This window comes from Natrix helvetica (assembly GCF_964273705.1).
Source record: "Natrix helvetica genome assembly, chromosome: 2".
Taxonomy (NCBI): domain Eukaryota; kingdom Metazoa; phylum Chordata; class Lepidosauria; order Squamata; family Natricidae; genus Natrix; species Natrix helvetica.
In genome coordinates, this window is record NC_138552.1 from 196,884,913 (window position 1) to 196,909,001 (window position 24,089).

The window sequence follows — 24,089 nt, forward strand, 5'->3', positions numbered from 1 at the left end:
AATCAAGCCATGACTAATTTATTGATCAGTTGAGCTCAGTTAACATTATTAATGCTAATAATAACAATGATGATGATAATAAACCAGTGACAAGTGAAGGAGCCTAAATACAACTGGCTCGACTTTGAAGGGGGAAGGAGAAAATTAAATCCATGTCTGTATAATTTACAAAAATGGCATAGAAAATGAATAGCATATACAATCAATTACATCAATAGCATAAATAATTATAGTGCAGGTTTATGTTGAATTACATTGTTTATTACCATTGTTTCAGTGGTAAAATTTGAACATAGATTTCCATTGCGTCTAATCCATCAAGCCAAAGTTTCATTATAGATATTCCTTAATTTTCAACTGTGCATTTAATGTTGGTTTGAAATTACAATGGTTTCAAAAAAGTGACTTACCATTCTTTCTCAAAGTTATGGCTGTTCTATCATCCTTGAAGTCATCTGACTGTAGTTTGGGCATTTGGCAATTAGTTTGCATTATTTGCAAACTAATAAAGGTTGCAGTATTTTATGATCATTTGATTGCAGTCTGTGGCCTTCCCAGTCATCTTCCAACCAGCAAAGTCAATTCAGGAAACCAAATTCACTTAATGATTGTGTGATTCACTGAAAGATCATGTGAATTACTTAACAACCACAGGATTCACTTACCACCATAGATTCACTTACCAACCATAGTAAAATGGTCTTAATATGAGGTCCTGACATGTGATGGTTTACTTAATGATCACATCGCTTAGTGACCAAAATCCCAGTCCCAACTTTGTTCATAAATCAGGGACTACCTGTATATGGCAGCTAAGGACTTGGATATCTCAAGGACGATCACTTTTCATATTCACCAGTCAGTGGTGGGATATGACCGGTACGCCCCGGTACAGGCTTACTAGTGCCTGTTAGGAGCACCAGGTACCGTTCCGGTATGGTGCTCCAGGGGGCCCACCCGCCCACCCTTTCTCTTTACCACTATTTGAGTCGATTGGGGCTTTCGCGCACACAAACAGAATGTATGGTGCCTGCGTGATGCACCACTAAGCAGCTGGAGCATCACAGGCGGTAAGCACACATGCGCACACTGTGTGCATGCTGTGTGTGTTCACGTGGTGGACGTTGGGCCCCGTTGCAGCATGCCGGTTGCAACAGGATCCGGAACCCACCACTGTCACCAGCATACAAGACCAACCTCAGATGCCTCTATGTTGTTCTGCCATGTAAGGATTCCTCCACTATCACCTTATCTCTACTGGGTTCTTCAAACCATTACCCTATGGCAGTCCATATACATTTTTTAATTTTAGCATCCCAAGTTTGGAATTAACTTACTAGGAGTTTTGAGAGGAACCATCTGATATCATACCATCCTTGAGTTTTCTTCTGTGAGGTAGTTAATAGAACAACTTTTATAAAACTGGTTATCAAGGCTGCCACCTAGCCATCTATTTGTGCCTTGAAATTCCTTACTGAAGCTTTCCCCTGTCACATCTTTCACTAGTTCTGCATTTACTTTCCTTCTGAACCCTGGGATACCTGATTCCTGTTCCTAGAAAAGGAGGGAGGGAGAGGAGGGTAATTGACAAGCTAAAAAGAGGGACATCAAGGGAATGCCCAACTACTTAATAGTTCTCTGTACTGAGGACTTCAAAGGTATAGCACATTTTTGGCAGCCATCTGCCAATCCTAGATATCCAGGACCAAAACTAATAGGATACTGGAAGAAGCTTCACATAAAAAATTATTTCAGGCTGAATCTAAGCCTAACAAATGTTTTCAAATGCTGAATAATTTAACAGATGGAGAAGTGCTTGTATAGCACTTTGAAATGTAAACTGTTGCACCATTTGTTATGATCTGCTGTTACAAGCATTTTTTTTATTCAATTCCTTCTTTCTTGTAGAATATCTACACAGTCAGCTTCCCTAAACCTGGCTTTGTGGAGATGCCACCAATCCCTCTTGAAGTGGGAACAGAAATTCACCTGTCCTTCAGTACTAAAAATGAATCTGGTATCATACTCTTTGGTACTAATAAAATATCTCTACCTCCAAGAAGGAAACGCAGACAAACAGGGCAGGTACGGAATGATAAAGGGATTGTTTGATTAACTCTTATGAGCAAATCATTGGCAGGTATTTGCTCAGATTCTTGAACTGAATTATTCCAGGTTACAATGATCCTAAAATGGAATGCAGTCTCAAAAAAATTCATCCAATTCTTCTTTTGACAACTTTAAAACAAGAAAATTTTTAATCTTTATTGTATTATTTTAAAATTATTTTAATTGACAGGATAGAGAGAAGGTTATAAATTAATTAAATAACATTTAAGCAGCTTAATTTTTCAAATGATACAGTTTATATTTAGAATAGGAGGGGAGGGGAGTGAAGAGGAGAAAAGCGAAGCGAAGGGAAGGGAAGGGAGGGGGAGGGAAGGGAAGAGAAGAGAAAAGAAGAGAAAAGAGAAAAGTTTGATGCTGCTATGATAAAAATCATGAAGCTAGAAACCAAAAAACAGTGACTTCTCTTGCTACCAATGAAAGGATGAAGCGAGGTGAGTGCCTTCGACCAATCACTTTCTCTGAGCCATAGAAAGGAAGCAAGGGTGAATTATAATTACTGTATGAGGGTGAATGAAATTCAATGAAGAGTAATGCAAGGTTCTACACTTGAGCCAGAAAACCTAAATGTACAGGTATAGATTAGGTGAAACTTGGCTCAATAGCAGTAACTGTGAGAGGGATCTCGGAATCTTAGTGGACATTTACTTAACTATGAGCCAGCAGTGTGCTGCAGCTGCCAAAAAGGCCAGCATAGTCCTCGGCTGCATTAACAGAAGGATAGAATCAAAATCAGGTGCAGTGTTAGTACAACTTTACAATGTTTTGAGAAGGATACCCTCTTGGAATATTACATCCAATTTTGGTCACCACAATATAAAAAGATGTGGAGATTCTGGAAAGAGTGCAGAGAACCACAAAGACGATTGGAGGCCTGAGGGTAAAATAGGAACAGTTGCAGGAATTTGGTATGCCTACTCTAATGGAATGAAGGACTGGGGGTGGCACGATAGCACTGTTCCAATATTTGAGGGGCTGCCATAAAGAAGAGGTGGTCAACCTATTTTCCAAAGCATCAGAAGGCAAGATGAGAAGCATTGGATGGAAACTAATCAAGTAGAGAATCAAGCTAAAACTAAGGAGTAATTTCCTGAGAACAGTTAACCAGTGGAATTGGGTTGCCTTCAGAAATTGTGGTTGCTCCATCACCGGAAGTTTTTAAGAAGAGACTGGACAACCATTTGTCTGAAATGATATAGGGTCTCCTGCCTGAGCAGGAGGGTGGATAAGACCTCCAGGGTCCCTTCCAACTCTGTTCTTCACTTCCAAAATCTTGCCAAAGTGCTAATTGACTAGCCAGGCAGTAGACATGAAGTACCCCGCCCCCCCCCAAAAAAACCCTCCACCATATAATATTGGTATATTTTAGTCTAAGAGGAGGAACCAGCACAATGGAAAGAGGCCTCCAAAATGTTGTATGAGATGTTTGCATCTATTCTGTTGTGTATTTTAAATGATTCCTTTATTACAGTTAATTATGTTATGTAGATATCCAAATTTATAATTAAATGTAATGTTCTTGTGCTTTTTGCACTGAAAATAATGGGGAAATAAAAGATTGAGACAACAAGCTTAAAGTGGGACACTTGAAAAACTAATTCCATTTTCATCTCAAAAAATTAATGTTGTCTGTATTTCTTGAATGGAATGGAATTACCCCTTGGTTTTTGCACTTTCCTGAACTTCAGGATGCAATCTTGGCTTTAAAAAACAATAATCATATTAGAATGAAATTCATGGTAGACTCATTATTTCAGGATAAAGTAACTATAGCAATATATTTGGGGGGGGGGGATTCACATACATTTTAAACTGAAAATTGACACAACAAAAGAGAAAAAAAACAGTAACCAGAGCATTCTAGTGTCTACAGCAGGACTGTCAAACTTGTGGCCGATAAGCCAGATGCGTTACACGCTGGCCACACCCACGCCCGGGTTAGCGAAGGGGAAAACAGTTGTGATACGTCATGTAATGATGCCTGATGATGTGAATTTGACACTCCTGCTCTACAATATCCATCTCTTATCAAAGCTAAAAACAGTCTTAATTCAGTGTGTGATTAAAGTAGTAGGCAGGCAGGTAGGTATGTACACACACACACACACACACACACTGCTCCTTTAGTATATGATTTAGGTAAGAATTTAGAAGAGCTGTTTAGGGAAATATTAATTACACTTTTGCAGGTGGTGGCTCAGTGGCTAAGATGCTGAGCTTGTTGACCAGAAAGTTTGGGACCTCGGTGGTTCGAATCCCTAGTGCTGCATAACGGAGTGAGCTCCTGTTACTTGTCCCAGCTTCTGCCAATCTAGCAGTTCAAAAGCATGTAAAAAAAGCAAGTAGAAAAATAGGAACCACCTTTGGTGGGAAGGTAACAATGCTCCGTGGGCCTTTGGCATTTAGTCATGCCAGCCACATGACCAAGGAAACATCTTCAGACAGTGCTGGCTCTTCGGATTTGAAACAGAGATGGGCACTGCCCCCTAGAGTCAGGAATGACTAGTACATACTGTATGTGCAAGGGGAACCTTTACCTTTAATAACACTTTTAGAAGCAATGGAAGGAATACAATTCAAACTCTGGTTTTCAGTAATATTTGCAGATGATACATACATGTTCTGACCCCCTCCTCTTGTATACCAAGACACTCCGACACAAAGTCTCTTCAAAGATGTTTATTGACATACAGGTTCCACCTTGGCAGCAATCCAGACTGCCAAGGTCAAGATAGCACTCTGGGCAGCAATCCAGCTACAGCGACACCCCTTGGCAGCAATCCAGCTACCAAGCTCCAGATAATCACCTTAGCAGCCAAGGTCCAGGGAACAGATTGACAGTAATCCAGGTAAAATCTTTAGCAGCAATCCAGCCTGCCAAAGTACGACACAGATCTGAGCTTCTCCAACTCCAATGATCAGTTGATTCCTGCAAAGGGTGTGTCCACAAGCAGTCCCTTTATAGTCTGGAGAGGAGTCTAATGATCAGCAGCTGAGAGCCATTACCTCCGGTAATTGCTCAATTGCTCCTTACGCCGGGTAGCACGTCGGTAACGAGCATCTAATAGCTCACTGCTGTCTGACTCACTGTCCTGTGACTCCTCTCCACTGCTCCAAGGCATGACATCAGGAGCCCCCTTCCTTTGGCTTTCACCACTGCTCCATGCCTCAGGCGCCCCCTGGTGGCCAACCAGCCTCTCTGCGCCCTGCTCAGCATCGGAACCCTGTCCAGGGTCCCCCACCTCCTCTTGAGCCGACTCAGAGGACACCTCGCTGTCGGAGTCTGGTGGCAGCGGCACCGGCACCGGCTGGGCCACAACACTATCCCTCACCGCAGGGCCCTTCCCCCGGGCCTGACGCTCGGGATGCGGTCGGGAGGGAAAACGTCCATGATAGGCCCGCACCAAAGCTGGAGCATGCACAGCCGTCGCATCGGTCCAGGTCCCACCGTCCGAGTCCTCGTCCGCCCAGTCGACCAAATACTGGAACCGACCCTTGAGCCATCTCGAGTCACGGATCCGGGTCACTCTGTGCAATGGCCGTGCATGCACCTCAGGCGACGACGGCAGGGGCGAAGAGGGATGTCGGAGAGGACAATCCGACCGCTCAGGGATCAGGAGCGAGCGATGGAACACCGGGTGTACTCGCATCGAGCGCGGGAGGGTCAGGCGATAGGCCACTGGATTGATAACGGCCTCCACAGGGAACGGCCCCAGATACCGGTGGTCCAACTTCCTCATAGGCCGGTGGGACGGAAGATGCCGCGTGGACAACCACACGCGATCACCCACGGCCAATTCCGGCACCGCACGGCGAGACCTGTCCGCCACCCTCTTGTAATCCTCCTTCGCCTGATTCAAGTAGCGGCGCACCATCTGGTGAACCGCCTGAAGCTCAGAGAGGAAATCCTGCGCTGCGGGGACCGGAGAGTCCATGGGGGTGAGAGGGAAAAAACGTGGGTGGTACCCGACGTTCGCCATGAAAGGCGTCATCCGTGTGGAGGAGTGCTGCGAGTTGTTGAACGCAAACTCCGCCACGGCGAGGTACTCCGCCCAATTGTTCTGCTGCTGGTTCACGAAGCAGCGCAGATATTGTTCCAGAATCCCAATCACCTTCTCCGTCCCTCCATCGGTTTCGGGATGGTGCGCCGAGGACAGACAAACTTGAACGTCAAGAGCGGCCATCAGCCCTTTCCAGAACTGGGCCGTGAATTGTGTACCACGATCGGAGACGACCCGGTCAGGTAGGCCGTGCAGCCGGAACACGTGCTGGATGAACATGCGGGCGGTGGCGCGGGCTGTCGGCAATCTCCGGCAGGGGATGAAATGCGCCATCTTGGTGAGCATGTCCACCACCACTAGGACCGTAGTGAAACCGGACGACGGAGGCAGTTCCGTCAAGAAGTCCATGGACACGGCTCCCCAGGGTCTGTCCGGGGTCGGCAATGGCTGTAGCAATCCTGGAGGAGCTCCCGTCGCTGATTTGGCCTGTCGACACTGCACACATGACGTGACGTACGTCTGCACGTCGTGTCGCAGGCGAGGCCACCAAAACGTACGGGAAACCAGGTGCAAAGTTTTGAACAGGCCAAAGTGTCCCGCTGCCGGAGTGTCATGACATTGGGAGAGAACCAAACCACGGAGTGGTCCTGCAGGCACGTAGAGCCGATCCCGATACCTCAAAAGGTCCTCGTCAAAGGTCCACGGGGATGTTGGCCCTACCTCTGCCCGCCGTTGTTCTACCCACTCGTCGTTTCGCTGCGCATTCCGTATCAACGACCGTAAATCCACGGGTTCCTGGATTGCAGCGAAGGACTCGACGGGTAGGACCGTCCGGGGGGGCAGTGAGTCAGCAGGGTCTGAGTACTCCGGCTTTCTAGATAGGGCATCCGCCCTCTGGTTCAAGGCACTGGGGATATACGTGACCTTGAAGTGGAACCGGGCAAAAAACAGAGACCACCGGATCTGGCGCTGATTGAGCTTCCGGGCTGTTGTCAAAAACTCCAGATTCCGATGATCTGTCCGGACTTCGACCTGATGCCTGGCCCCCTCCAGGTGATGTCGCCAGGCTTCGAACGCCGCCTTGATAGCCAGCAACTCCTTCTCCCAGATGGTATAATTGCGCTCGGAAGGATTGAGTTTCCGAGAGTAATAGGCGCAAGGGAAAAGGGTGCCATCAGGGGCGTGAGCCTGCAATAACACCGCCCCCACCGCGATGTCGGACGCATCCGCCTCGACTACAAAGGGGCGATGGGGATCAGGGTGTTTCAAGATCGGCTCCTTTGTAAAAGCGCGCTTCAAGGCCACGAACGCTTGTTGTTCCGTGGACCCCCAGTGAAACGGCACTTTCTTTTGCAGGAGCCGAGTGAGGGGCGCGGTCAAGAAAGCAAAGCCGGGGATGAAGGACCGGTAGTAGTTGGCAAACCCGAGGAGTCTCTGAACGTCTTTCATCCGTCGAGGAGATTGCCAACTTCGTAATGCTTCCACCTTGCCTGGCTCCATCGCAATTCCTTCAGGGGATATACGGTGCCCCAGGAACTCGATGGTGGTCTGCCAGAACTGACACTTCTCCAGCTTGGCAAACAAGCGATGCTTTCGAAGGCGCTGCAAGACCTGACGCAAGTGCTGTTGGTGATCCTTCCGAGATGTAGAGTAGATCAAGATGTCGTCCAGGTAGATGACGACAAACTGATCCAAAAGGTCCCGAAAGATATCGTTCATAAAATGTTGGAAGACAGCTGGGGCATTGGTCAACCCGAACGGCATGACCGTATACTCAAAATGTCCATATCGGGTGCCAAAAGCTGTCTTCCATTCGTCCCCCGCCCTGACTCGAACCAGATTGTAAGCTCCACGTAAGTCCAGTTTTGTAAACACCACGGCCTCCCGGAGCCGCTCCAACAACTCGGGAATCAGAGGCAACGGGTAGCGATTACGGATCGTGATGGCATTCAAGCGCCGGTAATCGCAACAAAGTCTTAGATCCCCGGTCTTCTTTTTGACGAACAAAACCGGGGCAGACAAGGGCGAAGACGAAGGCCGGATAAAACCCCGGGCCAGGTTCTTGTCAAGGAAGTCCCGCAATGCGGCCAACTCCGGTTCAGACATGGAGTATAGGCGGCCCGTCGGGAGTTTCGCATCAGGTACCAGGTCAATGGGACAGTCGTAAGGCCGGTGCGGTGGCAGTTGATCCGCCTCCTGCTCGCTAAACACGTCCGCGAACTCCGCTAAATCCGGCGGCACTGTCACCTCGGCCGAACTGGGCACCTGAGCCGCGCAAACATGACGGGTATGGTCCACGCATTGCAAGGACGGGAACGAGATGCGGTTCTGCGACCAGTAGATCTGGGGATCGTGCGCCCGCAGCCAAGCCAAGCCCAACACCACGGGGAAATGCAGACCCGAAGCCACGTAAAATTGAATGGCCTCCTCATGCTCCCCGAGGATCAGGCACAAAGGCTGCGTAGCATTCTTGATGGGTCCAGACAGAAGCACCCGGCCGTCAATGGTCTCCACTCGCATCGGAGGGTCTACCGGGCACAGAGGGACGTGATATTTCGTGACAAACGCTGCATCCATAAAATTCGTGGTAGCCCCGGAATCGACCAAGGCATGGGCTGGAATTCCCTGCGGACTACCCGACAAGAGAATGTGCGCTGCAAGAATCAGATGTCGTGGAGGCCCCTCCGCCTCTGTTCCGGCCTGTGCCCGACCCGAAGTCTCCCTCAGATTGGGCCCCGCCCGTTTCCCGACACGTTGCTGAGGGGAGGCCGCAGTCCGCACAGCCCCCCTACCCTTTTTGGGGCAAACCAAAGCCAAGTGTCCAAAATCCCCACAGTAGAAACACAACCCCCCTGCACGCCGTCTGTCCATCTCCGTGCGCAACAAGCGGGGTTTGGCGGCACCCAACTCCATGGGCTCCTCCCGTGCAACTGCAGTCTCGTGAGGGACCGGCACCCTACTGGTCTCCTGGGACACGCGGCGAGGCCTCCGCCTCTGCAGCCGGGCGTCTATCCGGAGGCACAAATGAACCAACGCGTCGAACGTTGGAGGCCTGTCCACCCTCACAAGCTCGTCCTGCAGGCCATCTGATAGGCCGTCCTGGAAAGTGTCCATAAGGGCTGGCTCATTCCAAGCAGAGTCCTGACTAAGCAGCCGGAATTCGCTGACATAATCCTGCAAAGAACCACGCCCCTGGTGCAACTCTTTCAGGAGTCTGGTGGCTGTTTCCCCCTTAATGGGATCTTCAAACATCAGCCGGAGATGGTTACAAAAACCCTGAAAATCGTCCAGCAGGGGGCTCGGTTGGGAGAGCAATGGAGTGGCCCACCTCGCTGCTGTGCCTGAGAGCAAGCTGATGATAAATCCCACCTTCGTCCGGTCAGTGGGAAAGTCCTCCGCTCTCAAGCTGATAAACAGCTGGCATTGGCCCAGGAACGCTGCAAACATTGCTTGTTTGCCATCAAACTTGTCTGGTGTAGCCACTGGACATTTCCTCCTTGGCTGGAGGGGGTTTGCAAGCCCCTGGAGCTGAGAGACCTGACCAGCCAGCAAAGCAATCAGTTGAGCCAACTGGGCCATCTCAGCTTGTAGTTGCTCCATTGCAACTTAATGGAGTTTTGTTTGGGGCAGGAATCAATCTGTTCTGACCCCCTCCTCTTGTATACCAAGACACTCCGACACAAAGTCTCTTCAAAGATGTTTATTGACATACAGGTTCCACCTTGGCAGCAATCCAGACTGCCAAGGTCAAGATAGCACTCTGGGCAGCAATCCAGCTACAGCGACACCCCTTGGCAGCAATCCAGCTACCAAGCTCCAGATAATCACCTTAGCAGCCAAGGTCCAGGGAACAGATTGACAGTAATCCAGGTAAAATCTTTAGCAGCAATCCAGCCTGCCAAAGTACGACACAGATCTGAGCTTCTCCAACTCCAATGATCAGTTGATTCCTGCAAAGGGTGTGTCCACAAGCAGTCCCTTTATAGTCTGGAGAGGAGTCTAATGATCAGCAGCTGAGAGCCATTACCTCCGGTAATTGCTCAATTGCTCCTTACGCCGGGTAGCACGTCGGTAACGAGCATCTAATAGCTCACTGCTGTCTGACTCACTGTCCTGTGACTCCTCTCCACTGCTCCAAGGCATGACATCAGGAGCCCCCTTCCTTTGGCTTTCACCACTGCTCCATGCCTCAGGCGCCCCCTGGTGGCCAACCAGCCTCTCTGCGCCCTGCTCAGCATCGGAACCCTGTCCAGGGTCCCCCACCTCCTCTTGAGCCGACTCAGAGGACACCTCGCTGTCGGAGTCTGGTGGCAGCGGCACCGGCACCGGCTGGGCCACAACACATACATATTCCCTTCCCTTTTTGATGAAATCAGTACAATAATCCAGATTAGAACTCCACCATACCTTCAAATCATTGCTGGTAGCTGAAACTAGTCAGGTTCTCCAGATTTAACAACAAAAAGTTATTAAACTTGTGTGTTATTTGACTAATACAGTAATGGGTTTTTCCCCTGTGTGTCCTTTTCTGAATTACCAGCAAAGGAGTCTGTGTTGCCTTGGAGAAAATGATTATAAAAGCATAAAATTAGGAATAAAGACTTTTTGCTGAAATGCTTGTGGTTCCTCACAGGTGTATTATGCTGTATTCCTGAATGGAGGTCGACTTGAAGTACATATTTCTACTGGAGTAAGAGAACCACGCAGGATTGTTGTGAAACCTGAGTCTGGCCAGTTTCATGATGGCAAAGAACACTCCCTTTGGTTGGAGAGACTTGGAGGGTAATAAATCAGAAATTAGGGGTTCTGCATGATGATCCCTCTATTTTTCTGGCAGGCGCCTGAAACTGTAAGAGAGAAGAATGAAATCACTGTGTAGTTTTCATTTAAAAGTCATCTTTTATTGCTACCCAGGTTATGCTTTAGTGTAGGCATTACTGCTTCAGGTTTCCTTTCTTTCTTTCTTTTCTTTTCTTTCACTTAGTTTGTCAAACATGTACGAGATAACAGGTATAAGTATGGACATGAACACAAGAAATGGGTACGAATAAATGGGGACAATAGGACAGGGATGGTAGGCACGCTGGTGCGCTTATGCATGCCCCCTTAAGGACCTCTTAGGAAAAGGATGAGGTCCACCCTAGACAGTTTAAGGTTAAAGTTATGGGGGTTTGAGGATGTAACAACAGAGTTGGGTAGTGCATTCCAGTCATTGACCACTCTGTTGCTGAAGTCATATTTTCTGCAGTCGAGTTTGGAGCAGTTTACCTTGAGTTTGTATCTATTTTTTGCCCATGTATTATTACGATTGAAGCTGAAGTAGGCATTGATAGGTAGGACGTTGTAGCAGACAATTTTGTGTACTATGCTTAGGTCAGACCTTAGTTGGCATAGTTCTAGGTTGTCCAAGCCCAGAATTTCAAGCCTGGTGGCATAAGATATTTTATTGCGAGTAGAGGAGTGAAGTACTAAATGTAAATCTAAATGGCTTTGTTTAAACTTAGATACCTTTTGTAAATGCACTGAAAGTGTAGCCAAGGAATTGGATCCTGAGCTAATATCAAAGAACAACTTCCAGTAAGAAGCCAAAGTAACAGCAGGGTCTAACTGACCAGAAATTAAACTTCTCTATATTTATATGCTATTTGTAAAACGTTACTGAAGAGAAAGAGAATGTGGATTGCCAAGCAGAAAAAGAAAAGAAAAAATGGGATCATGGTTTTCTGAGCCAGGCATCAAAGCCATGATTGATATGCCCTCATACACAAGGGAAGAAAGTGACTCAAGAAAAAGATATTGATACAAATGCAGTACTGAATTACGGCAATTACTTTGCCCTTCGTTTCTCCTGGTTTCCCTTCAATTGTTGTTCAACAGAGAAGCAAGAAGCTAGGGCTGAGACATCTGGGCTGAAAAAATCCAAATTGCTACTAAAAGTTAGCAAAGAAATAGAGAAATCCCTCTTTGCTCCCATTGTGGGATTTTTTTTCTCCCAGCCTCAATCCGATAACCTCGCAGAAGCATTTCCATATGCAACCATTTCCAAATTAGGTTTATAGAGCAATGAGACTCTTCGTAGAAGGAGGTAATGCCAGCTGCAATTCTTTTTGCAGCTAAGTTAGGATATACATAAGCCACAAGAAAATAAGTGATGGTGGCTTAAGGAAAGAAGAGGAATACATTATGACCCTATATAGATTAGAAGCTTCCTTTGATCATAACAGGATATATGTTATGATCTTTTGCTCTGAGAAAGTTTTTTTTAAAACTGGTTTCTCACTGCATGTATGATATATAGTTGAGCTCTTCTGTGTTCAAGTAATCTTAAGATGCTCTGAAAAAGTTTTTAAACTGGTTTCTCACTGCATCTATGGTATATATAGCTGAGTTCTTCTGTAACCTTTAAAAAATATGTCAGCAATGACTGTGTAAGTTTGGGAAGGACACAAATAACCTTGCCACTGTTTCCCCCCCCCCCCCCAAGCCGAGTGTTATTTTAATGCATTGCACCACAGCAGTTTCAAAAATGCACCATATGTTAAGACAAGATACTCTGGTCACCTGTCAACAATACAAGTCCATTCCCTTTTGTACCCACCATTAGTGAAATAAATACAGTATAATGAACACAGGAAATGCCCAGCAGAAGAAGAAAAAAGACAGAATTGATTGCCAGACCACTAAATATCCATAAAATTGTGGCTAAAGCCAGCAATGGATTTGAAAAGCTTTTGACTGCTTGCCTGCTTCCTTCTCAGACCCAGCATCAGGCTAAGCCCAAGAAGGATGTGGAACAGTTCAGCCAGAGTTCAGTTCTTTATTTGCTTATACAACAGACAGAATCATGAGATACTGAGCCCTTAATACCCTCAACCTAACAGATATGCCCTGGGAAAGTCTAAGGAGTGCCTATCCAAACTCTCTTCCTCTGTCTCCTACCTATCATCCATCCATCCATCCATCCATCTATCTATCTATCTATCTATCCTCTGTCTATATATCTTCCTTGAAAATGTTACCATCTGTACTGGCAGCAATCATCAATTTCATTAAATTTCCAGTTGCTAAAATTTTTCTTAATATTTCACTGATAATAAGGAAATTGATATATTGATAGTACTACAATAACACCACTAGTAATTTAAAATCCCAAACAATACATCATTTATTTTAGCAATGTAAATTGAAATAAGACTATGTTGATATGTTTACGTACAAGGACAGTTTGTAGTTATTATGGCCACTGTTCCCTCTAAGGTGCGCGGCTGCGCGCCCGCGCAGGTGGCAAGAAAGCACCGCACAGCAGTTTCCAACTGCCGCACAGTGCTTTCTGCTGTCACAGGCGCCGGAGGCTGGGGAGGTCCTTTGCAGACGGCTAGAACTGGCCGCCCGCAAAGGACCTCCCCGGACTTGTTTTGGTGAGCGCGGGGCGACTGACGCCAGGAAAGCAAGCCCGGGGAGGAGGTCCTTTGTGGGTGGCCAATCCTAGCTGCTTGCACCCGGCGCTGCAGCTAAAGTAAAGCCCCTGCCGCTACCGGAATATCTACTGCCGCCTCCTCCTCCTCTAACAGCACCCAACGCTGCGGCAGAGGTGAAGGCGCCAAAGCTCCCGCCAGCGCCCCTGCCCATGGCAGCGGCGCCTCCCCCTCCATTCAGAGCACCTGAGTTGGGCCCCGCATTACCCTGCCCCCTCCTCCTCTGCTGTGCTTTTGAGGAGCCATGAGGCCGCGGGAGCCAGTAGGAAGGTGGCGGGGGGGCAGGAGCAGGGGAAAAAGGCTTTATGGCTTCTCAAAAGCATGGCGGCGGCAGAGAAGGCAGCAGGGGTAACGCGGTGCTCCGAGTGGAGGGGGGCGCCAGCGGGAGCTTTGGCGGCTTTACTCCAAATGTAGTGGTGCTGTTGGAGGAGGAGGAGAAGGCAGCTGTTATTCTGGTGGCGGCAAGGGCTCGTCGGCATCTTCAGCAGCAGCCCTGCCCCCTGTGAAAAAAGCTGAAGATGGATCCACGCAGATGACGTCGCCACAACATGACTGGAGGAGGAATTCTGGGAGTTGAAGTCCACAAGTCTTCAAGCTGTCAGGTTTGAAGACCCCTGGGTTTTTTTTTCCTAAAGGGTTAGGGGTGCAAAGGGTCTTGCAACTTGACAGCTTTAAGACTTGCACACTTCAATGCCAGAGTTCCTGAGCCAACATGACTGGAGGAGGAATTCTGGGAGTTGAAGTCCACAAGTCTTCAAGCTGTCAGGTTTGAAGACCCCTGGGGTTTTTTTTCCCTAAAGGGTTAGGGGTGCAAAGGGTTTTGCAACTTGACAGCTTTAAGACTTGCACACTTCAATGCTAGAGTTCCTGAGCCAACATGACTGGAGGAGGAATTCTGGGAGTTGAAGTCCACAAGTCTTCAAGCTGTCAGGTTTGAAGACCCCTGGGGTTTTTTTTCCTAAAGGGTTAGGGGTGCAAGGGTCTTGTAACTTGACAGCTTTAAGACTTGCGTGCTTCAAATGCCAGAGTTCCTGAGCAAACATTTTGGTTGCTAAGCAGGAGCGTTGTTAAGTGATACTGACATTATATAACACTTTTAATTAAGTGAGTACCTTGAAGAAACATAACTTTGAGTTTCAAATAATACTGATTTCGTTGTTGTCTTAGGTGACATTTGTGAAAAAAATTCAGGTGCTCAGGCATAAAAATGTGCCACTCAAAGACTATACTTTTCTGCTCACACTGAAAAAAAATTAGAGGGAACATTGATTACGGCTTCATACTTTTTTTTCTAGTGGATAGAAAAACATCCTAAGCTCATTCTTTAAAGAAGCCTTTATCCAAACCACATGTACAGCAAACATCAGATTTTTACAAACTGGGTTGTTGTAAAACTGGAAAGAGATCATTTATTACACTAATTACTCCATCTGCTAATTATCACGCAGGCTTTATTTTATTAAAAGTACAGTACATTTTTGAAAACTCTTTGGAAAACTAATTGCCCATATAATTATGAACTAATTGCTGTCCATTCCAGGATAATTATGTGATAACATTGACAAGTGAAGTTCTTTCTTTGTGTGCTGGTCTTCTCTGCCTGTGGATAAGCATTTTCTTGGACAAATTCAACAATAGCAAAGTGCTATGTAAATTATTAGAGATTTAACCAGCAACTATGTTAATAAGTCATTATATATATTTCTAGCTTTGCTATAAAGATTGTCTCTTAGTGCCTGCTAATAATGTCTAAGAAGAACAATAGGCTTTTATTATTCTATTATCTGGCATGGGACCACCCATTTGGAAGGACAGGGAAACGTGAATGCTTTATCCCAATGCCTATTCTGAAAACTAGCGTGGTTTAGTGTACATAATCATAGTGTAAAAGGTTGAAAGAAAACTGTTGTTCTAAGCTTCTGTATAAACTGAGTGGAAAAACCTCTTTCAGTGCTGAGTTACTATTATGTTTGGCTTCAGGATTTATTTTCACCCTTGGATCCATGCTAAAAAATGATTGTGTTCTCTTTGTTATGTATAGCAATTTTGTTGAATTTTAAAATTAGGAATTGGTAACATAAAGCTCATGTAAATGGACCAGACTATTTCCATGCTCATTATATTTACTATGAATATATTTATTTACATATCTTGAAATTCCATTGTTCTCTTTTGGCATTCATAGTTTTGGGAATGTTAACATCTATAAGTTTTCTAGAAATGTTTTTACCAAATCAACAAGTAATATGTTAATGTTCATTCCATTTAAGCCATTTTTGAAGAAACAATATATCTAAAAAAATAAAGAATTTGGAGGAGAATTTAACAGTGATTGTTAAGCTAGAGATGAAATAAATCTAAGGAACATTAGTATTCTATATATGTTTTGAATATGTCCATTAGTAACTTGTTACTGGTTAAATATTATTCCTATGGTAAACCAGGATAGGAAGGAAATTTGCAATACTGCAGGGAAGTTATGGCTTAAATATGCTAACATACTGTTAAATTATTATATCCTGGTATTTTGTGCATAGAGAGCCTGGCTCATTTAAATTTGTCAGCTCTCAGATTCAAGGACTCTATAAATCAATGGGAAGACAAGATCAAACAGTATAATTCTATACAGTCATGATTTGGGGAAAATCATATGCTTCTTTCTCACTGTACCAAAAGTTCCAGCTTTTTAAAGGCCATCATTGCAATGTTGTATTTAATCAGGGTGATTTGCTAATGGTGGGCTTTTCATAATTCTGCAGGCTGTTTGCCATTCAAGTAGATGAGGACAGAAGACAGTCCCAACGTCTCCCAACAGACCAGGCTATCTCCATTAAAAGGCTTTTTGTGGGAGGAACACCACCTGAATTTCACATACCCCCAATTAAAAGCATACCTGCCTTTGATGGCTGTATATGGAACCTGGTTGTCAATGCTGTGTAAGTATATGTTAATGCTGATCCAGAAATATATCACTCTGAAATATTTGTGGCTTCCCATATTTTACATGAAGGGAAGATTTAAAATAACTGTTTCCAAACTCAAATCAGAATCAGGTTAGAGCTGGAAGGGACCTTGGAGGTCTTCTAGTCCAGCCCACCTGCTCAAGCAGGAGATGCTACACCAGTTCAGACAGGTGGCTGTCCAGTCTCTTCTTAAAAACCTCAAGTAGTGTGTAATATTAATGCAGTATCATGGGTTTTCAATTCAGTTGTGTAGAATGTGAAGGATACGTGTTTCTGACTTTCCTTTTTTTCCATGATCAGTCTGGAGGGCAAATGAAAGGGTCGTCCTCTGTTTCCTGTAGCGATATTCATGGGATTTGGGATGAAATACAGCCTGCTCAATCATTCTGGAAGAATTCTGTAAAGTTTCCCTGAAGTCTCGTATCCATAGTCAGGACTAAACACTTTGGTCTCTTCTCCTAAGGATAGTTACTGTAATTCAGAGTCTACCTTTTGAGGATTTAGCATCTATTTTTTCTTTTAATAGTTTTTTAATTTCTTAATGTAAAGTACTGATAAATCATCTGGAATGAAGCAGCCTCTAAAAATAACAACCACAACCATCATATCTTAATTACCCGACCTGGATGTCATAGATCTTCGGTATGAAGAGATGATTTACTATATTTTTTATCCTGACATTACTCGAAGCACCTTAGAATAATATTCATGTCTCTGTATCACCTGCTTTAATATAGGAAGTTGACTAAGGTTAAGAAATAAGTCATAGTCCATGGTCACTCTCTGCATTTCATGGCTTTGTGGAGATTTAAACTCAGTCTGCAGTGTCAGCTTCAATATGGTAACAACGCAACATTGTCACTGAGCATGCCAGGACCTTTTAAAGCAAATATAGCCTCGCTCTGGTTCCACATAAATTAGTTACAATCCACACTGAGTTGTTCATTTAACTAATATAAGGGCATAGAAGAGATGATATTGAATAAGGCGTTATTTCATGCTTCTGCTTTCATTGTGTTTCCATAGTCCAATGGATTTCGCCCAATCACTAGCCTTTGAAAATGCAGATATAGGACAATGTCCTGATTTAGGACCACATCATGAAAAGGAGGATGAAGAAGAAACTCCTGAAACAACAGGTTATCCTGAACCAGAGAAGGAAGAAAGGAAAGCAAGTACAACTTCTCCTCCTCCTCCTCCTTTCCCACCTTTACCGGTAAGCATTTCTGTGACATTATTGTGGGTGTTTTTTTTATATTTATGAGACTAGGATGCTGCACAGTTGTACAATGTGAAACATTAACAGTTTTTCACATTTTTTAACTAAGCACTGCAAAACTAAGGGTGCACAGAGAGTATTATAAAAATGCAATTGGAGCTTATATTAGAGGAAGGCAATAAAGGGGTGTGTGTGTGTGTTAGATGAGCAGTCCCCAATCTTTCCAGCTTTGCAGACCGATGGGGGGAGGAGGAAATGTTTCTGTGTGAGCGGCAGGCATACACGCTCACACGCACAGCTCCAATTGCATGAGCAAATGGACAATCATGCTCATGGCTAACCTTGTTCAAATGGTGCTACGCACATGCACTCGCCCAAGGCTTGCAGGGCCCAGTTCTGAATGAGTCGCGGGCCATTTGAAACAGGGCCATGGCCCGGAGATTTGGGACTCCCGTGTTAGATTACGCTTGCCGAACTGGCAGTAATGCCGTGAGCAACCCACCCCTTGACTAGCACATATGTGCGAGGGGAACCTTTACCTTTACCTTAAATGTTATTAAGATAAATCAGAAGAAACAAAAACTAATCATTTTTTTCTTCATGCTGAAAAAGCCTATGACAATTTGGAATGGGATCTTTTTGTTGCAGCTATCAAAAGAAATAGACTGCATACCTAACATTTTTCCCTACATGTAGAGAAACTCTGGAATAAATATAGGGAAAAAATAAGTCTATATTTTTCTGCTTTTACCTCCTTATTGAATGCTTTTTTTATATGAACCAGGGTACTCAGGAATTTGTTTAATGGAGAGAAAGCATCTTGACAGATTACAAAATTTAATTTGTCAACAGGACAAATTAAGATACTTAAATCTCTTAATTATGCAGCGTTCTTCTTCAACTCACAATCTGAGCTAAAGTCTGTATGATGAAATGGATGCAGAATTTGAATATAGTTACTAAAGATGTTTAAAAATGATTAAGGTTTGATACATAAATAAATAAAATAAAGATGAAACAGTAGGGATTTCAATGAAAAATTATTTATTTAATTAAATTGTTATGCTGCTCATCTCCCTTACAAGGTATATCTGTGCAGCTTTCAAGTAATATCATTTACAGAATTATCTTTGTGTATCGTTTATTATCTTTTGTCTTTCTTTCTCCTCCTCTTGACTCCACTTCTATTAATCATGCATCTTTAAAGTGTAGTAGAGATGTATTTTGATTATAAAAAGGATATGAAATGGCTTAGTGTTATAAAATTTTAATTATGTGCTATACTGTTTTAATTATATGATATCTTAAATTTATTGATTCATAGCTCGCATTTTAAAGTTATATTGATTTTTTTAAATCTGCATTATCTATTTTTATATTCTTTTAAATTTGTACTTAGCTCGATACTATCTTTTATATTTTTTTATCCCACCTTTATTTTATTTTAATAACTCAGGGCAGCGAACATGCACAATATTCCTTCCTTCTCCTATTATTACAGAGGGAGGAGAGAGAGAGAGAGGGAGGGAGGGAGGGAGGGAGGAAGAAGGAGAGGGAGAAGGAGAGAGAAAGAGTGTATGTGTGTGTGTGTGTGTTTCCAAGCTGGCAGCTTCACCATTATACAGGTTCCAAAATAGTCATGGAATTAATTAAGCCGATTCAACCCAGAAATACATTTTTACATCTTTTCCTCTTTCTTTTAAAAGAATAGCATGTAGCTTATTAAAATAAATAGAAAAAGAAAGTCTTAGATGGTGGAAATCAAACAGAATCAAAACATGACATGCAACAGTTTGAAGTAAGATTAGAAAATTGAAAAATGAAAGCACTCCGTGGGCATTTTTTGAAAGATACTGAAAGAAAAATCAGAGGATAACAATGGCTTAAACACATTTTATTTTTTTAAAAAAAAAGAAGCAAAAGGAAACCTTTTTGTTCCCCAAGAACAAGCCCTATGCACAGATGACATTAGGTCAAAATAGAAATAGAAAAGAGAAAAGACTCAGTTTGAGTAGTAAATGCTGGTTATGCCATGATAAGGATGAAACATTTGACCATATGATAATGGGATGGAGCAATATTTCAGAAGTTGATTACAAAAGAGGACATGTTCAGATTAGGATGACATTACACTGGCATTGATGTACGAAGTGCAGCTCATAGTCCATAAAAACTATTTGAAACGTGAAATAGAAGGGTTTTGCACATGGCAGAGCAAAACGTTTAAGAGATTTTAAATTCTGACTGGTTGAAAGTCATCATGCCAGACATTATTATCAATGAATAAACATGTTTGGTTAATTGATGTACCTAATAATTTTGAAAGCAGATAATTGGAAAACACTGCAAAATAAGGTTTGCAAAAATCTGGGAATGATTGACATTAAGGACGAAGGGTAAGCACCATAAGAACTTAGAATTTGGACTGTCTAAATTTTGAATAAACTGTAAACAAGAGCACAACTGAGCACTTCATACACATTTTAAAATCTACTTTTATGATTATAATACATATTTAATATTACGGAGTGACTTTGATATTCAGAGTTCCTTTAGATCTTTCTTTCATTATTTCCCATTCTAATTCACTGTAGGTGTTTCAGGTTAGATAATGACTATAGGAGTTTTCCAAGAAATGCCTTTTTGATACTATTTTTGATATTCTATTACAGGGGTCCTCAAACTATTGCTCACAGGCCAGATACGGCCCACCAAAGCCATTAAACCAGTCCCTGCGGGCCCATGAGGCTACCCCACCCAATGGCCCCACCTACCCACCAGCCCCCACCTGCCTTCTGGAGACCAAGGAGGCCAAAAACAGAACATATTTTTGGGTGGCAAAGTGGTTCTGAAGGCTAAGGAGAACAAAAAATGGGCCCATTTTGTGCCTCCCCAGCCAAGAGAGAGAGAGAGAGAGACAGACACACACACACACACACACACACACACACACACAGAGGAGTCCCTCACACACAGCAATGCAGCCACATCCCTTCACTAACCTGCTTTCCACCCCCAGGACAATAACAAATTAAAGTTTAATTTGTGTGCATTGTTTAATGAACTACTAAATTGGCCATGCCCACTCAGTCACACGCCCACCTAGCCACACCCACCCAGTCATATGACCACCTAGCCACGCCCAGACAGCCAGACAACCCGTTCCCCCAACAGTCTGAGGGACTGTGAATTGTCCCCCTGTTTAAAAAGTTTGAGGACTCCTGTGCTATTACTTTGAAGTTCCTGCTGAAACTTCCATCACAACAGTAACTTTGGTCCTGTTGTATTTGCGAGATGAGCATCTGTGCAATTAAAAAAATGGATGGAGATCAATGACTCTATCTACCAGACCAGCAATTTTTTTTTTTGCTTCCAATGAAATGGTTTATGTATGAACCTGTCATCTAAAGGGGAGAAAGTTGGAATCCTATTATTTTTTCTCTTCTTTTTCCTATTTTCAAAAAATAGAACTGATTACAGTACAGCTCAGTGTGTCAACATCTCAACCATTGCTTCTCTGTCACAGTGAAGCCAAATTCCAAAGCCTGGAATTTGTTTGTTGCTTTCATCAGCTACTCTTATATAGAAACCACAGCGGAGAACCAGGCCAATCTCCCTCCTTGTCCGATACAATCACTGTATCATATAAAATAGGATGCACAAGCAGAAAGCCATTTATGCACACATCTTATCTATACTTGCTCAGAAGCCTCCTGTTGTTGTTTTTTAGAAGAGAGTTTAGGGGGGCTCTGAATCACACGTGTTGAATTACAGCAGGAGAATTGCTTCAATGAAAGAAGAAAGTAACAGAAACCAAAAAAAATGACACAATGTGTATGACAAAATATAATGTGTCCCTTTGGCAGACTTGATTTGTACATGGCATCATAGCTCTAAAGCACTCTAATTATGGTTAAGGGTTAGGTAAAGGTAAAGGTTCCCCTCACACATGTATGGTAGTCATTCCCGACTCTAGGTGGCACTGCTCATCTCCGTTTCAAAGCCGAAGAGCCAAAGCTGTTCGAAGACATCTCTGTGATCATGTGGCCAGCATGACTAAACACTGAAGCCACATAGAACAGTTACCTTCCCACCAAAGGTGGTTCCTATTTTTCTACTTGCATTTTTACATGCTTTCGAACTGCTAGATTGGCAGAAACTGGGACAAGTAATGGAAGCTCACTCCGTTACGCGACACTAGGGATTCAAACTGCCAAACTGCCAACCTTTCTGATCGTCTTAGCTCAGCGTCTTAGCCACTGAGCCACAGCGTCCCTTACCTTTAAGGGTTTGTTACTCAGATTTAATAATAAAGAGTGGTAGATATATGTGATTGATTTTTCAATAGGCAACATAAAGTAGTATAATGTATTAATTGTCCTATACATAGAAAATATATAGTTATATTGCATTTGATTTTTAAAACATATACTGTACCTTTGTAACATGTTGCTGGTATAAACAAATTGAGTTAAAAATTGCATACAAGTATTGATTTCTTGCTTTCAGATAACTTCAATATTATTTTGCTGGTAGTAGCAATGGTCACCTTGTTGATATCATTATTATATCACCCTCTATCCCAAAGGTAGCCATGTTTAACCCATTTTTAAAGAAAACTGCTGTAACCCTTGGAACATGAATTTTTAAGTGATTTTCTTCTTCTTCTTCTTGAATATTTCCTTTGCAGCTTTGTATTAAAGAAATCTGAGCCAACTCTAGGTAGATAGAACAGACATAATAGGTATTCTAGGTAAATAATAATAATAATAATAATACTCCATTGGTAATGCTTAGCAAAAAAAAAAAAAAGCAAACATTATTATTTTTCCAATAATAAAAGAGCAAATTGCAATATATATATATATATATATATATATATATATATATATATATATATATATATATATATATATATATATATATATATATATATATATATATATATATATATATATATATATATATAGTAATAGCTTTATTGTCCACAAAAACAGGAAGTAAACATAAAAGAAAATTGTTACAGTTCTGCAGATTCACAAACACTGTGCATCAGTTGATCTGCTGGTGTTGTTCACTCTTAAATTGTAGAAGAAAATTATATCATAGGGTTAAGCTTTTTTGGAAAGTGGAACATTTGCTTTCTATAGAAAAGGGCCCCAGCTTCTATTTTTGCTTTCATTTCATTTCATAAAGGATTCTGCTTGATGAATAAATGAATAATACTTTCATATAAGGCAGTTTTGTATATGCACCTTCAATCATTATTTTTGTCCCGTTCTTTGAATTGCTCGTTATTTCTACATAAGGTGCTGGTGCCTTTAGTGCCATTGATGAATTCTGTCTATGGGTCTCTTAAATAAACATTAAAGAAAATAGTTTAATATATACAGAATACACAGAGGGGGGGGCTAAGACGCTGATGTTGTCAATCAGAAAGGTTGGCAGTTCAGCGGTTCAAATCCTTAGCATCGTGTAATGGAGTGAGCTCCAATTACTTGTCCCAGCTTCTGCCAACCTAGCAGTTCGATAGCATGTAAAATGCAAATAAAAAAATAGGAACCACCTTTGGTGGGAAAGTAACAGCTTTCCATGCGCCTTTGGCGTTTAGTCATGCTGGCTACATGACCACAGAGATGTCTTCGGACAGCACTGGCTCTTTGGCTTTGAAACAGAGATGAGCACCGCCCCCTAGAGACAGGAACAACTAGCACATATGTGCAAGGAGAACCTTTACCTTTACTTTTATATACAGAAACGCTTTATATTAAACTAGGACAATTTCCACCAAAATGACTAAGAAACAAATATCAATGTATCCATAAGAGTCATACCAGTTTGATGGTGTTTTGGTCAACTTTTTCATAGTTTTGTTGGGAAAAGCTACCGGTACTTGGTATTCTTAAACATGGATATGAGTATAAATTACTCTTAATGTTGAAATAAAAATTGCAAACAGGCATCAAGTCATGAAAACAAGCATATAATGATACATTTTATCCCAAAAAATGTAAGTTTCATCTAAACATTAGTGAGATTTCAGCCGCCTGACCTCTCAAAGGTCTTAGACAGTATCACAAAAATGTGAACACATTCTGCAGATGCTATTAAAAAGTGAATCTTGCGCTTGGAATCATTAAGGAAATAGAAAAGTGAATTGTCAGCATCATAGTCTCCTTATAAGAATTTTTGGTGAGACTATAATTAGTCCATAATTAGACTAGCATGTACAACTCTTTGTACAATTAGGGTCAACACAACTTAAACACAGAGCTACAAAAGAGACCAAAGTGTTCTCCAAAGT

The 24,089-nt window shown here is 43.0% G+C and overlaps 1 protein-coding gene across 1 annotated transcript in view; it reads left to right on the forward strand.

Annotated features, from left to right (window-relative positions):
- LAMA2 (laminin subunit alpha 2) overlaps nt 1–24,089 on the forward strand; it is a 464,667-nt gene that overhangs the window by 427,780 nt on the left and 12,798 nt on the right. Inside the window, exons 54-57 of the mRNA XM_081941542.1 lie at nt 1,909–2,085; nt 10,762–10,910; nt 16,363–16,539; nt 17,593–17,782. Coding sequence (XP_081797668.1) covers nt 1,909–2,085; nt 10,762–10,910; nt 16,363–16,539; nt 17,593–17,782 — 693 coding nt within the window. The remainder of the gene's footprint in view (nt 1–1,908; nt 2,086–10,761; nt 10,911–16,362; nt 16,540–17,592; nt 17,783–24,089) is intronic.